This window comes from Saccopteryx leptura, chromosome 1 (assembly GCF_036850995.1).
Source record: "Saccopteryx leptura isolate mSacLep1 chromosome 1, mSacLep1_pri_phased_curated, whole genome shotgun sequence".
Lineage (NCBI taxonomy): Eukaryota > Metazoa > Chordata > Mammalia > Chiroptera > Emballonuridae > Saccopteryx > Saccopteryx leptura.
In genome coordinates, this window is record NC_089503.1 from 156,158,674 (window position 1) to 156,175,113 (window position 16,440).

Sequence of the window (16,440 nt, forward strand, 5' to 3'; positions counted from 1 at the left end):
CAAGGCTCCATTGGAGAAAAGTTGGCCTGGGGGCTGAGGATGGCTCCTGTTGCAACAGAACAACGCCCTAGATGGGCAGAGCATCGCCCCCTAGTGGGCATGACGGGTGGATCCCGGTCGGGCGCATGTGGGAGTTTGTCTCTCTGCCTCCCTGCTTCTCACTTCAGAAAAATAAAATAAAAATAAATTTTCTTTTTTATTAGTGCCTTTTGTCCAGTGGTAGAATATCCTGCACAGAAAAGGAAGAACTTGGCCCAGTTCATTTTTTGCTGTTTCTGCAGCAATTTAAACAGTTCTGGGCATATATTAGGCACCGAATAAGTATTTCTTGAATAAACTAATGAACGCTAGAGTTTGAGAATAATAGAAAATTGTAAATCAAGCCAGAATCTGAGCTAATAAATACACTTATTTTGAGGAAAATAATGCATACCTTAAATTTAAATTTATTTTAAAATTACAAAAATGTCCTGCACCAAGTTGTCCATGAAAAAAAAAGTAAAAGCAGCAACAATGCTCTCAGTGAATTACTAACAGTCTTAAATGCAATTTATAAAATTGAGCAAAATTTGGACGTGTGTCTTATGCCTCTGTAGACACGGGAGCCTTTCTTTACATCCCTTTCTTTTGGGTCTGGAAGTATCATCACTGGGATGCTCTCCAAAGCCTTTTTCCTTTGGACCCTGTGCAGAATGATACGATAGACCCCCGTGATGGAGCTCCGTGCATCTCTCCCTTGGTTGTTCCGAATATGCTCTTCTGTGATGCCCAAATGTTCCAACGTGCTTTTGACCTCGTTTTCTTCTTCTCTGAGGGTGCTGGTTTCTGACAAATGTTTGGGGTCCAGCTGGAAGGGTTCCAGAGGGGTGGGGTAGGGCACCCCTTGCATCCACTCGTGGTTCATGATGGAGTCGATTCCGCACCGCTCGGTGGGGACAGGCTGCAGGACCGTGCGGAGGAGCCGGAGGCAAGGCTCAGACACGTGCGGGGGCACACTGTATGTGCCCTCCAGGATGCTCCGCTTCAGTTTTGTCACAGTCTCTGCCCGAAACGGCATGGTGCCTGTCACCATGAAATACAGAAGCACCCCCAAGGCCCAGATGTCCACATACACGCCCACATAGTGCTCGTCTCGGAAGAGCTCAGGTGCGGCGTAGGGTGGAGACCCACAGAAGGTGTTCAGCATTTCCCCTTTTCTGCTTACGGTACTGAATCCAAAGTCGCCCACCTTCACGCAGGTGTTGCTGGTGTAGAACACATTTTCTGCCTTCAGGTCCCTGTGAATAATCTGGTTTTCATGCTGTGGAAGAAGACACAGGGGAAATGATCATTTCCAAAGGAAAATACCACCACCACCACCAACAAAAATGCATCCATTCCTCTGAAACAATGAGATGGGATAATATGTAGCAGAAATTCAGTCAGCAAACCTCCAGAGCTTCCGGGATGTAACCTTTAGCCAAACGGGACTCCCACAGGCTGCAAAGCACTCAAAGCTTTCATTTTCATGTGAGGGGAGGGTTGGAGTCTGTCCCACATGTGAACTCAGGAATCTGAGTCAGAAATAAGACCCAGATCTTATGAAGTTATGTGTTCTGAAACTGCAAACGAAGCAGCTATCTTTCGTTTTCGAGGTCGCAGATGGTTTCTTCTGGCTGAGCAATCTCTTGCCTGGGGTCAAAGCCAAGCAGGCCTAGTTCATTATTCATAGGAGCCCTCCCCGAGGCTCCAACTATGCTCCTTTGGGTGGGCTCCTTTATCTTTACAGAACTAACAGAAGGGGGGACATTTGTGGTTGTGAGGGGCCACTGTGGGTTGTGAGCCCATGCCCACCCCAATCCACCCTTGCATTCAGAATCCAGACTATCTTGACCTGTTCAGCCCCAAGGGCTCCTGGGAAATGGCTTACTGTTACTCTTGCTCATGAGCCTCCTGGGGTCAGAATCCAGGCTTTGAAGCCTAACAGCTTGGTTAACTCTATGTCCCGGGATCCCAGCCATGTCACGTGTCAGCACTCCTCCTTGTAAAATGGGGTACTCACAGGCACCCCATGAGGGTGCTATGAGAACCATAGATGACACCGTGTCTGTGGCGCTCAGCGTGATGCTGGCAGAGCAGATGCGCTCGATGAGGTCTGGAACCCTGTGCCTCATCTTCCCTCTTCTCGGAGACCAGAGAGCTGGATGAGAGGCCAGGGGCAGAGCTTCGGAGGACCCAGTCGGCCCCCTCTGCTGCTCGGTGCTCTTCTGATTCCTTTCCCAGGAGAACGTGGAAGACTCCTTCCCCAGCTGTTCCCTTATCTGGTGTGGGTCTGGCCTGTGCCCTGGCCCCGGGAAGGCTCGCCGCAATAGAGGCCACTTACATGCTGACTGGTGGGGCCATGGGTCTAGGACACACAGCACCGTTATAGTCAGATTCTTCTCGCGGGCTTATTTTTCTCCCTTCCCTCTCTCCCTCCCGACTGCTGTCTTAGGGCCCTCAGTCACTAATTCCCCTGCTGATAATTGACCAGGAGGTCACTGATCTTGGGCCTTGACCCACAACATCCAGGCAGAGGGGTGAACCAGAAACAGCCTCTCAGCCAATCCAGACCCGTCAGGTGTCTCTTTTCTGCCCAGTGGACTGACAGATCGGGGTAGAGTGGGCACCCAGGTCTCTGCACTAACAGCATCGTAAACGTAGTGGTCAGGTCTGTGGTCCAGTCCCTCCTGTGTGCCTAGCAATATGGCCAACAGTACAAAGGGCACAGGAGTCCCCCTCATAAAAGATCTAGGGCAGGGGTCCCCAAACTACAGCCCGTGTGCGGCCCCCTGAGGCCATTTATCTGGCCCCCGCCGTACTCCTGAAGGGGCACCTCTTTCATTGGTGGTCAATGAGAGGAGCACAGGATGCAGATGGAGTACTGTATGTGGTGGCGCCGCAAAGCGCGGTGTTGCTAACATACAGTACTACTTTCTGTGACGCGGGACGCACACATCACGGCTCCGGAAGCGCGTCATATCACTTGTTACAGCTAGCAGTGACAAATATGGAACCAAACATTGACCATCTCATTAGCCAAAAGCAGGCCTATAGTTCCCATTGAAATACTGGTCAGTTTGTTGATTTAAATTTACTTGTTCTTTACTTTAAATATTGTATTTGTTCCCATTTTGTTTTTTTACTTTAAAATAAGATATGTACAGTGTGCATAGGCATTTGTTCATAGTTTTTTTTATAGTCCGGCCCTCCAACGGTCTGAGGGACAGTGAACTGGCCCCTGTGTAAACAGTTTGGGGACCCCTGATCTAGGGAGTGTGCTGCAGGAGTCCACTTATCTAAAGACATCGTCATAGAACTAAAATAAGAATGACAAAGTCAAGTCCGAGCACAGAGGCAGCAAGAGCCAGAGGATGTCCCCCAGGTCAAGGAAGACTGGTGTGAGCTGACGTGAGAGGAAAGAGTTCCAGAGCGACAGGTCTGAGCCGGGCCTTGAACTGTGGCTGGGATTTGGATGAGAGGCGTGTGAGCAGTATAGAGGGCATCCTTAACACAGAGTTAAGAAGGAAAGGCCAAGGAACTAGGAGGAGCTTGCTCTCCGGGTGGTGGAAGATGGAGGTGGAGAGATGGAGGCGACCAGGGAATGGGTGAGTGTCATCAGACAGCCCAGAGCGACTCCTGCTAACTTCCCGATGCCTGAAGGCTGCCCTGTAACTGGAGATGCCTAGATTTTGCTTCAGAAGTGAGAAGTGTGAGCTTCTGACTCTCACAGAGGGACAGCCATCTGCCCTTGTAGGTCTAAAGCCCTCTGGGACGCTTGGATGATGATAAACCAAGCCCCATGCCCCCGCGGTGGGTAGACTGGGAACAAGACTCTTATTTCTTGCCCCACTCACCATGTGCTTCACGGCAGACACAATCTGGGAGAAGATGAGCTTGCTTTCTGGTTCGGAAAGCTTCCCTTCAGTGCTGATTTTCCCAAAGAGCTCCCCACCCCCCGCGTATTCCATCACCAAGTGGAGTTTGGAGAGCGTCTCCACGACCTCGTAGAGGCGGATGATGTTGGGGTGGTGCAGCTTCTCCATGCTGGAGATTTCGCGGGAGAGTAGCCGCTGGGTTTTCTGGTCTAACTTGGTCTTGTCCAGGATCTTAATGGCCACCTTTTCTGGAAAATAAAGAAGTCAAAGGATGTGGCAGTGTTCATAGGCTCACAGAAACTGAGAACCTAAGGAGACCTAAAGCGGCCCCTTTATTTTATGAGACACACGAGGTTCCACGGCTGTTGCCAAGCTCACAGAGCCCATCCCTGATCATCAGTGCAAGTCCTCTGTGCACAGGTATTGACGCCAACTCCTGCCTTCCAAGGAGGTTTCAGTGTGATGACCTCTACCCAGGTTTCGGGATGAAATTTAAGCTCCTTTGCTTAGCCAAGAAAGTCCCTCTTCCCTCAGACCCAACCCCCTTCTTCAGCCTCACCATCCACCACTCCCGTTCACCATCCTCCCCTCCCTATGCACACCTTTAGTCCAACTGTTACAAAACCATTTGTTTGTCCCCATCCTTCTTCCTGTTTCCTGGGGTGCCCTCCTGCATTTGGCTCTGCATCAGGATCTGCGTCTGGCAGAAACCCAAACTAAGACAGACAACCACGTGGAGAGGTCATATGGGCAGGTGTATGTGTACAACAGGAGTCACTAAGAAAAGGGAGGTTGGTGACAGCCAAAAATTTATATTAATCACTTGTGTTAATTCTTGCTTTAAGCTCTTCAAACGCTCCCTGATACCAAAATGACAAAATACAAATATGTAAGAAGATTCTTCATGATCTGGCCCCTGTCTCCATCACCCACAACTGCCTTCAAACCTCTGAGTACTCCCCAGCCCAGTTCACACCTCCATGCACTTGACATCCTCTTCCTGCCCAGATTTCTCTTCTCCCTGTGTCTTGTGTAATTTCTCCTCAAACCTCAAGACCCAGAACAAGCCTTTCCTCAGTCAACCAACCCTTTCCTGACATTCTTGGGCACCACTGAGCATGCCCTTTGTACCTTACTGGGTGACAGTACATCAATTGTTTCCTGTCTCCATGACATATTGAGAGTCCCTGTCCAGCTAGAACTGCATCTCGTTCATCTCTGTAAAGGCCCCGAGTGAAGTATGAGCACAGGAGAGCTTATTATATTCTTCAGAAGAGGAATAAACAAACTGATGAATAAATAAGTGGAGAGAGGAGAAGAAAGGGTTCCAGAAACATGAGATGAGAGCTACAGAGAAGAAGACCAGGGAAGAACAGGTCAGAAAGGGCAGCAACAGAGACAGGGACAGTCACGTTGCCTTTGTTACTGTCTGTGACAACAGATGGGACATAAAATATTTAGAAGGGTGAGTGCATCATCTCTTTTGAGAAATTTTTAATCAGCCTAATTTCTAACCATGCCGGCTTCAGCCTGCCTTATCAGCTTGCAAGGCCCGAGGGAATCTGAGCTGTTAGCTATAAAAATCTACTCCACCAGCAGGGGCCTGTATTGGAGCTTTTTTCTAGAGATCAGAGCAGTTTGCACCATTTTTTTTTTTTAAAGTACTATCCTAGAAGCTGCCCCTGGCACTGAAACCCTCCACTTCCGTGGGAAACTCCTTCCTTATCTTATCCAGACTGTCTGTATTTCCTAGGAAACCTGCTGACAAACCTGGACAAACTGGCTTTGTGTGGGGCCCACACTGACACGAATTGCTGTCTGTGTTACCCAGTCTGACAGGGCCTGGAGGCCATGGGACCGGGGCTTTGTGGTTCCCAGCAAGGCTTCCTGAACCACTCACTGATCAGCCCGCCCTCTTTCACAGGTGAGGGTTGCAGAGGCACATCCCCCCTTTTCTTCCCACACTCATCTGCTCAGAGTAGCCGCCTGTCCCCTCCACATTTACAAACCTTGGTCTTTGCGTCCCGACTCTGTCACCCTCCCCAGAGACTATTTCCCACTGGAACTGCCATCTGCCTTCACTGGATGGATTTTCACCCAGGTGTTCCCCGCCTTCCTTTTACTCTCCTTTTCCTACTTTCTGTTGCCTGGGGGCTCACTGAGGGGTGGAGCCAGGAGAGCGACGAGGAGGTACCAGGGCTGAGCCAGTGAGGAAGGGCCTGTGAGTCCAGAGGTGAAGTCCGCAATTCCTTTTTTTTGTTGCATTTGTCTGATGTGCTCAGTCTCCTGCTGGTACATTTTCTGGTCTGTTTAAACTTGCTTCGGAACCGATTTCCCCACTGTCTGTGCTGTTGACCTTCTTCCACTTTCTCACAAATATCCCATAATCAGAGGGTGATTTGTGCCTTTGACAATAGGGCAGGTGAGCAGTGAGGGTAGCATGTCAGTGAGGCCACCCAGGTGCCCAGCTACCTGGCAGGGAAACACCGTGTTCTCTGAAACTCAAGGGACTGGAATTAACTCAATTTCGCAATACAACAGAAAGCTGCGGAGTCCAAGAAGGAAGTCACTATATAAATACCAGTTGTTGTTGCTTCTCTTTCTTTCTTCTGCCCACACAGCACCATAGCCTGTCTAAGGAATTAGATGCCGTCTCATGGCTATTTCTTGCTCTGCTGGTTCTTGTCTCAGTGGTGGACATGCCTGTCAATTTGCTGCTCTTTCTACTCGCCTTCTCAAAGACAGTCTTGTGGACCTTAGGCTCTGATGAGAGAGAGAGAGAGAGAGAGAGAGAGAGAGAGAGAGAGAGAGAGTCGTGGGGTGTGCCCTTGACTCGAAGCTGGCCTGCCATTGGCTGGTCAGTGAGCAATCAGAGTATTCTCTGTTTAAAATCTGAGCTGAAATAGAAGGAAACAAGAAGAGATGGAGAGGGAGAAGAGAGCTGAGAGTTTACATGGCGACGGGACCTGCATCAATCAATCATTCTCTGTCGTGAGCCTTCTGACACTTGAGCAGAGAAACCCACTCTGCAGAGGAGTGTGCAAAGGTGGCACACGTTCATCAAGGGAAGTGGAAATGAGAAACCACGCGGCCCCAGGGAAGGGGAAGGGGTGAAGGCAGTCCCATCCTGGGACCGGGCTCCTTGCTGTGGGTCCACCTGAGCACAACACAGCCCTTGTGCTGCAATGTGAGCTATTTGAGTAGGCTCCTGTTCCAGGGACAGAATGACGTGTGACTCAGGCCGAAAGGACAGAGACTTCTTTGAAGGCAGACTAGACTGGGATTCCACCCAGGTCTGGTTGACTTCAAAGCCAGTATCGTTTCGCGGTATTGCACAACCTTCTGCCACCTAAAGGCGTGGTGGCAGGTCTCCCTTGGACACTGAGCAAGAGAAGGCCAGGCGGGGAGAAGACCTTTCTCTGAGTCTTGAGCTGTGCCCTATTGCTCCCTAACGGCTCCCTGTCCCTCAGACCTTCTGCAGGCAGTTCGGGGGCAGAACCGCTCCTGGAGGTGTAGCCACAAGGGAGAGGGAGGGTCCATGATCAGCCGGAGTCGGGAGTTGAGCTGCAAGTGATGCTGGAGAAGGCAGCGGTCCCACAGGGCCAGCTGGTCGGGGCAGCTGTGGAAGACGCCTCCTCCACACCTCACCAACGTCCCCGGCAGCGCAGCGGAGAGAAGGAAAGCTGAGTCCTAGACCTGTCTCTGCCGTGACCTCGCGACAGTCACTTCTGGGGCTCCGCTTCCTCCTTTGTAAAATGCAGGAGGACGAGATGAGGCCAGTGTTTCCCTGAGTGGAACCTTTATCATTCAAGTCTCGAGATGATTTTAATGCACGGCACAGTCTGAAATAGCACTGACTCACAGTGCGCACACACGTCCGCTCGCCCAGCTCTGTGATGGAGGCGAAAATAAAACCTTCACGTGGTTGTGGGCCTGTTTTCAATACTTTCTATTACTTCGTAATCTTCCTTGAAAACTTTTGAAGTTAAGAAAGTAGATTTAAAAGTATCTCACTGCATATTAAAAAATCGCAACTACATGAGGTGATGGGTGTGTTAAATAATCTTATTGTAGTCAGTAAATAAAATTACTACACTGTACTCCCTAAACATACACAATATTATGTGTCCCTTATCTCAGTAAAGCTGGGGAAATAAATAAACAAATCTTTTAAATGTGTTTGCATTGTATTTATTTTTTCCATTTCTATTCATAGGGCAAGTGATGTTAGGTTTTCATTATTTTAACAATATTCAATTTCCTTTTGAAATACGTTTAAGTAAAAAAATAAAGCTGTACCAATGTTAGCTGTTATTTATTGAGTGGCTTCTACCAGCCATGAACTTCATACATGCTATTTCTAATGTTCCCGACACTTTGAGAAATCATGCCTCCGTCTTACAGCTGAGATGACCGAGGACCAAAGAAGCTGAGTCACACGCACCAAGTCAGATGCCTATAAGTGACTGAATGAGGACTTGAAGCGAATTCGTCTGATTCTCAAGTCTCTGGGCTTCCCGCTGACCCGTCTTCTTCCTCAGCGGGGAAAGTGAGCCTGCACTTAGGACTGCTCAAAGCTGCCCCTATCCGGCCTGCTCTGCTCAGGTGTCACCCCTGTGGCTTGTCTGCAGAACTGGACACCGTCTCCTCCCTGAGTTCCTCTCTTGGCTTGCCTTTACCCAACTTCTCTCTGCTTTCTAATCATGTCTTTGCTCTCAGTGTCTGGCCCTTAGCCTCTCATGTGTTTGATATTTTTTCTCTCATTCTTGCTAGACCATTGAAAAGCAACATCTGTCCCAATTAGATGTGAGTTGCAGAACTAGATCCCCCTGAGGCTTACAAGAGGGCTGTGATTTACCCAGGTACGTAAGGTGAGTAGCCAGGCTGTGAAGACAAGGACCCAGACACTGAGTGGCATGGAAGGGGACTTGGGAGTGTGTGTAATATCAATACATGCTTATGTGTGTGCGTGTGTGTGTGTGGGATTATGGTGCTTTCTCTATAGGGGCCAAACACAGGGATGGGAGGAACGTGGGATTGGGGGTGGAGAAGAAGCAAAATCAAAGGATAATACATGTAAGCAGAGAGTGGCCTTGGAGACTCGGTGGCAGGCTGAGTCCTTGGAGAGAACATGTCAGGACAGGACTCTCAGGGAGAGGGCAAGACCCATGGGTTTAGGAAGTTGATAAATTATACTGAATTGCAAGTGTTCCTTTTCTGTCTGGTAAGTCCCTTTGATAGCATCCAGGCTTCAGCTAAGTAAGAGGGCTCCCAGGGAAGTGCCCACAAGGAGTTGGGGCAGCAAGAGCCCACATTGGGCCCTGGCCGGTTGGCTCAGTGGTGGAGCGTCGGGCTGGCGTGCAGGAGTCCCAGGTTCGATTCCCGGCCAGCGCCCATCTGCTTCTCCACCCCTCCCCCTCTCCTTCCTCTCTGTCTCTCTCTTCCCCTCCCGCAGCCAAGGCTCCACTGGAGCAAAGTTGGCCCCGGGCGCTGAGGATGGCTCTGTGGCCTCTGCCTCAGGCGCTAGAATGGCTCTGGTTGCAACAGAGCAACACCCCAGATGGGCAGAGCATCGCCCCCTGGTGGGCATGCCGGGTGGATCCCAGTCAGGCACATGCGGGAGTCTGTCTGACTGCCTCCCCCGTTTCCAACTTCAGAAAAATACAAAAAAAAAAAAAAAAAAAAAAAAGAGCCCACATTGCTGGGCTCTGTGCAGAGTCCCCCTGAGGCCAGAGTGCTGGCACTGCTCCTCTAGAATCTAGAGGGGCTGGTCCCAAGCAGAAGTGGCTCTCTGGTGGACAGAAGGAACCTAGCAACAATGAGAACATACAGAGCAGACTGAAGCAGGGAAGGTCCTGAGATCAAATCCCTTTCCCCCAAACGTAAGAGAAGTAGCAGCCTCTGGTAAGGAGGGAGGAGACTGGACCCTGCTGTCCATTGACTGGCCCTCCGGGAGGCCTCCTGGGCTGTTCTGTGTCATTGGTATTGACACACGAACACAAGCAGAATATATACACAAACACTTGGACCATGTGTTGCCTTGGGACCAGGCCAGACTCCACTTCCCCAGGAGAGTCTGCTCAGTGAGTGAGTTCACCGCATGGTGCAGTGGGGGACGTTCTCGGGGTCAGAATCATCCAAAGTCAGACTGCTGGAGCCACAGTTGATTTCTTTGAACCTTAGTTTCCCTATCTGTAAAGTGGAAATAAAAACATTGCCCTCACCCCATTACTGTGAAAATGAACTGAAATACAGAGGACAAGGCCTCAGGTGACAGTGCTTCCCTTGCTTCCCTGGCCCTGGGCTCCTAACCCCCGCCCACCCACAAGGCCATACCCCACGGGAGGGTCATCCTCCTCCGGAGATCAGATCCTACCTTTGGTTAAGGAGTGGATCCCAAGCTTGACCTGGGAAAAGTTCCCACTTCCAATTTCCCCTCGGATTCGGTAGAAGCCGATGCGTTTCCCCAGTGTGATCTCTCTCACCACCTTCTCATCATGGGACATGTCCTGGGTCAGCTTCTCGAAGGGTGTCAGCTGGCGAGCCTGCCCCTCCTCCTCCTCCTCCTGGTGGCAGTCTGTCTGACAGCCGCTTTCCACGCTCTCCCTCCGATCCCACGGGCCGCAGTGGGGGTTCACCAGGCCGCCTCCATTCACGTACACTGTTGTCATTGTCCCGTCCCGCAGGCTCACGTATCCATCTCAGCAAAGGGGCCCTGATCAAGGGCCAGCTGGGGGTGGGGGGTAGGCAGAAGAGGCCCCGGGGGTGGGAGATGGGAGGTGGGGACAGCTAGAGCCCCGGGGTCCCCTTCCGTGGAGCTGGCCTGTGAAAATCAGCAGGGCCAGCGGAACTTACCCAGCCGGCCTCAAGCTGCCTGCCTTACCGGGGACATCTCACACCTCCCTTCCTGTGCAACAGGGCACACCTGCAGTCATTATAGTCACTTCCTAAATCAGGCTGCAGGAACCTCCTGGCCAGCCGGCAGGGCCGTGTGATGCTCTGGGCTAGGTGGCTGTGCCCCAGGACAAAGGCTCCAGCTGCTATTTCCTTTGATGGCCACAGACTCTTTGGCTCCAGGGGCCCCTGCTTCTGACCCGCATCTCTGACCTTCCTCATGGCGTGCAGCTCCTGGCTCCTGCTGCCATGTCACAGGGCCCCTGAGACCTAATGATCTGGTCTCCGAGAAGGAAGTAACCTGCAGATCAGCCTTCTGGTCACACGGCCTGCCGGAGAAGGATTAAATCCTGGCAGTGTCACTTTAGCCGGCCTTTATTTAGATGAGCCTTCCTCTAAGCCGTGAGCTGTCTCAAAAATTTGGCAGGTGCTGGCTGGTTCATCCTAAGAACAAAGAGGAAGTTAATGTATGAGCAAGGCTAATAAACTGGATGGGGTTCCTAACGAGTGTGGGACTGCTTTGGAGCCACCTATCTGAAGGCACTACTCGAACTTCAGCTATGACTCATTCCAGCAGTAAACGCTGCATTACAGGTGATTTAGTAAGAAAACTTACCTACACATACTCCTCAATCCACGTGTCAGAAACTCCCTCACAGTTTGTAAGTATTTCCAGAAAAAAGTTTTTCTATTTTTTGATACTTAGAAAAATATGCATGTTGCCTCGGATCTGCTTGAAAGCCAGACTTTAAAAATTATGATAGTAATAATGCTATAGTTCCCATGTATTTCCACGAGTATGTTTTCCTACAACGTTTGCTGTGCTTTTTGACTCCTGCACTTTTTTTTTTCTGTTGTCATTCTATGACAAAGGCTAATGTTTCTGCTGGCCTTATTTCCTGGGTACTCTTGACCAGGTGTCAGCCTCAGGCCCAGCGGCTCATCTTGAAGGTTCAGAAGAAGAGTAATGTTACCAAGGATAAAAGTCCATGGCGTCCTCAGTGACAAGAAATACTGCCCAGCTCGAATGTCTTCATGACCTTTTCTCTTGCGCCCTCCGGTAGGAAACAATTACTTCCTCTCTAAATCCTCACAGCACCTGGCACGTTTTCCAGATGTCTCCTCTGTGAAGGTGGGGACGGGTTTAATTTGTCTGGACGCCCTGCTCCCCTCCCTGTCTCCTTCAGTGTGGAGCACGATGCCCCGCACAAAGAAAGCGTTCGCTATGTGTGTGTTGAACTTGAGTTTGGGATTTGAGCATTCTGCACCAAAAACCTGCACCAAAACATGAGCGACTGCCTTGGAGATGGGAATTGCCCGTTCTGTTTGATATATCACATTATGACGGTGAAGTACAGGACTGCCTATGTTGTTATTGTGGTTTAGTATGGAGTTGCCAAATAAAGATTAGTGAGGACAGGAAGGAGCAGACCTGTGGGGTTGGCAGAGGGTGGCAGGTGGGGGTGGGGGGTGGAGCTGGAAAGATAAGGGATAGAGGTTTAAAGGGCCCAGGTGTTAGTAACCACACACCTCCCTAGGTTAGAGTCTGATTATGATTGTTTTAAAGGATGGTGTTAAGATAAAAGATCCTTAATCAGGTTGAGGGAACTCTAGATCTGGTTTTCAGGCTTTCCAGGGTCACAGAAGCCTCTGAGATTCTAACAAAATCTATGACCCTGTCCCCAGGGAAAAAGCAAGCACATATAATTTGTGTCCAAATTTAAGGGGTTTGCAGACCCTCTGAAACCCGTCCCTGTCCCTCAGATGAAGAATGTCTCTGATGCCTGACCTGTGGTGGCGCAGTAGAGGAGGGGTCCCCAAACTTTATACACAGGGGGCCAGTTCACTGTCCCTCAGACCGTTGGAGGGCTGGACTATAAAAAAAACTATGAACAAATCCCTATGCACACTGCACATATCTTATTTTAAAGTAAAAGAACAAAACGGGAACAAATACAATATTTAAAATAAAGAACAAGTAAATTTAAATCAACAAACTGACCAGTATTTCAATGGGAACTATGCTCCTCTCACTGACCACCAATGAAAGAGGTGCCCCTTCCAGAAGAGTGGTGGGGGCCGGATAAATGGCCTCAGGGGGCCGCATGCGGCCCACGGGCTGTAGTTTGGGGACCCCTGGGATAGAGCATCAATTTGGAACGCTGAGATCGCAGGTTCAAAACCCCAGGCTTGCCCAGTCAAGGCACATACGAGAAGCCACTATGAGTTGACGTTTCCCGCACCTCTCCTACTTTCTCTCTCTCTCTCTCTCTAAAATCAATAAATAAAATGTTAAAAAAAAAAAGTCTCTGGCACTGGATCTCAGATCCCTGGCAGAAGAGACCACACAGATGAGAAGCAGGTGGCATTAATTCATTAATTGTAATTCTGAAAGGAACTTGACCTTAACCCATGCAAAGAGAGTGAGGGCTTCCAACAGGACAGGCTGCTCGGTCACCCCCCGCTGCAGCGGGCTCTGTAAAGGCCTGCTGGGCCCTGCATCCTCGCTGGGCTCTCACAGGGCCCGGGCATGCCTGTCACAGAGCATGGCACCTGTGTTGTCCGTGTCCCTGCCCTACCTGTTTACCACCCACATGAGCACTTGGAGGGCCCCTTATTCTACTCTCTCCTAGAACACAGCACTGTGCCAGCACTTATTTAGTAGAAGTTGGATGAAGACGGAGTTAACATATCAAGTTAATGATTGCTACATGTAGATGTGATTGAGTGGAAGTAAGCATCTTTCTTTATAAACTAATGACACCATCCCAGCCTTTACTTGAATTCCTCCAGGAAGCTTATTTCAGTTTCACATTCAAGGCCTGGCTACCTTCGCTGGCCACCCGGAGTCCGGGCCCCACCTTCTTTGCCATTGAAAGCCTAGTCAGAATCCCACTGTCAGACGAGGATGGCTACAGGGCTGCTTGCAAAGGACAGGAAAGCAAAGCCTCCCTCAGCCTGGCTGCTTCCAAAGAGTCAGCTCTCCGCAGGCAGCAGGTCTCAGCCTCCTGCATCTTGCTCTGACGCCCCACACAGTAGCTGGCCAGGACTCTCTCTCTCTGCTTTCCTGCTTACCCTGCTCTGCTGATCTGGGCTCTGTATCTTCAACTCCACTCAAGTCTGGGATTTGGAACTGGGTTTTAGACTTGCTATTCTGATTAGCCTCAGATGCCCCCAGGAAGCCCCCCTCTCCCCCTCCCAATTCTACATGAAGGGGTCAGACACAGCGGCCAAAGTGTGGTTGGATTATATATTCTACACCTGCAAATGAAATTTCCTGCACAGTGGCATTGAAGCTAATTGTCTCGCCTTAATGACCAGGGAGACAGTTAATCTGGCTAGATCAGATAAGGAAGTTCCTACAATTTTGACAATGTTGTTGTGGGTTTACATGGAGGGAAAACTGCAATTTCGGGACAGCCAGCCAGCCAACTGGAGAAAAAACCAAAACTGAACCTCTATCTCTTGTCTACTCCAAAAATAAATGCAAAACAAATCAACTAAGTAAATGAAAAATAAATAAAACCACAAAATACTAGAAAAAAACATATTTTTATGATCTCAGAGGACATAAAAATTACATATTATAAAGAACATAAGCAGACATTTTACAGAAAATACAATTGGTTCTATACTATATAAAATGATGCTCAATCTCACAAACAAAAAAATGCACATAAATTGGGAGACCTGGCTGGTTGTTGAGTGAGTTGGCTCAGTGGTAGAGTATCAGCCTGTGTATGGATGTCCTGGGTTCAATTCCCAGTCAAGGCACACAGGAGAAGCATCCATCTGCTTCTCCACCCTTCCCCCTCTTGCTTTTCTCTCTCTCTTTCTCTTTTCCGTTCCTGCAGCCATGGCTCGATTGGAGCGAGTTAGCCCCAGGAGCTGAGGATGGCTTCATGGCCTCCACCTCAGATGCTAAGAAGAGCTCAGTTGCTGAGCAATGTTCCAAAATGAAAAAAAAGCAACACCCAACCAAAATAATAACCTTGAAGGAAACAGAGAGCAATGCAGAAAGCAGAAGACAAAGGTGAGATAGTGCTTCCACAAAACCAGAACAAACTGCGAGAGAAAGAGAGAACAAGAAAGAGTTCTCTTGGAAACTGAAGTTAAAGAATTAATTGAAGAGTTGTAAAAAAATATTCTAGAAGAGAGAAACAATAGAGAGAAAAGACAAGAAAACCAAGTAATCAGAGTCCAACATCTAATTATTAAAATATCTAGGGTGACACTATTGCCTCCTAGTAAAGGCATATATATTTTTAAAATTTATTGACTGATTTTAGGGAGAGAGCAAGGGAAAGAGATTGAGAGAGAGAGAGAGAGAGAGAGAGAAACATTGATCTGTTCCTGTATGTGCCCCAAACAGGGACCAAACTGGCAACCCCTACATACTGTGACAATGCTCTAACCACCTAGCTATTCGACCATGGCCAGATGGAAATCTGGGTTCTCACATATTCCAATACAATAAAAAAAGTAGATGAAAAACACCTTAACAGGAAAGATAAATCCTTTTTTGGGTGTATAGATACTAATTTTTACTTTGCAAAACATATTTTTTTTCCCTAAAGATTTTTCTTGAATGTTTGGAGATAAAAAATCTTTATTGTGGGTTATGGAATTGCTATAAACAGTTTAAATTTTGATTACTTTCTAGCTACATCATTTTGAAAAATAAGCAAGTCATGGAAATCATAACATACCTAATTGCAGATGAAATCTCTTTTTCTTAGATGCAAGTGGAATTTGTTGTCATATTGCCTTTTGCCCCTTGGATTTTGACCAATGTTAATGGACATTAACGAGTGCTTAGGAACCCAACCAGCCAAAACTATGGAGTCCCATCATTGCAGATCAAAACCTCTGGTGGAGGCAGAATGGTCCTTAATTATTAACTCACTATGGCTGCATAGCAATGCATTAAATAAGATTAAAGAACACAGAGCTTGCTTGTAATTTATTTCCTTGACTTGCAACCCACTGTGAAAATAATATCAAAGAAAACCATCTCGCTTTTGTTCTCTTTGTCTGAGTTTAAATTAGAAGACTTCTGGGCCGGGCTCTCAAGCAACCTCTTCCTTGGTTGGCGAAGCCAGGTACTGCTTTGCTAAGAGGAACAGCTGGGTCTCCCCTGCGTGGCCAAAGAATGCGATGACAGCCAGATCCTTCTCTGTGCTGGTGCACCCTCGGGGGAATTACTAGCAAGCATGCTTCATCTGAAAATCGATTTGTACCATTTAAAAGTCATTTGCACCATTGTAGCTTGTGGCCTTAGCTCTCAATTTTTCACCACGCGTGTCAAGATCCTCACAGGTGGAGGCGGGGCAGCTGGGAAATTCTGGAGCAGATGGAAAATCAGCGTGAACCGGTGGTGCCCTAGTGATGAACAGCAGTGCTGCTGGCTGGTGCTGGTCACCTGTCCCTCCTGACCTCACAGGCTCCTTTCCTGACCGCTCAGCCCAGGTCTCCCTCAGTCTATTGACCACTCACAGTCAGTCCATCCATCTGATAGGCTGACATTGACTCTTGCCGCACGGAGTTCAACCACACCTGAGGCCCCCTGGACTAGCAAGGTCATGGACTCAACTGCCTAGGAGGGTCATGCAAGTGTTTTATGGGGCTTAGCACAGCACCATACCCTGCG

At 48.9% G+C, this 16,440-nt stretch overlaps 1 protein-coding gene across 2 annotated transcripts in view; it reads right to left on the reverse strand.

Annotated features, from left to right (window-relative positions):
- Positions 1–474: 474 nt before the first annotated feature.
- The window catches only part of NIM1K (NIM1 serine/threonine protein kinase), a 41,363-nt gene continuing 25,397 nt past the window's right edge, over positions 475–16,440 (reverse strand). For both annotated transcript variants that reach the window (XM_066378134.1, XM_066378142.1), the window contains 3 exons: positions 10,273–11,234; positions 3,876–4,144; positions 475–1,300 (listed from right to left, as the gene is read on the reverse strand). In XM_066378134.1, coding sequence (XP_066234231.1) covers positions 551–1,300; positions 3,876–4,144; positions 10,273–10,567 — 1,314 coding nt within the window. In that variant the 5' untranslated portion in view covers positions 10,568–11,234 and the 3' untranslated portion in view covers positions 475–550. The remainder of the gene's footprint in view (positions 1,301–3,875; positions 4,145–10,272; positions 11,235–16,440) is intronic.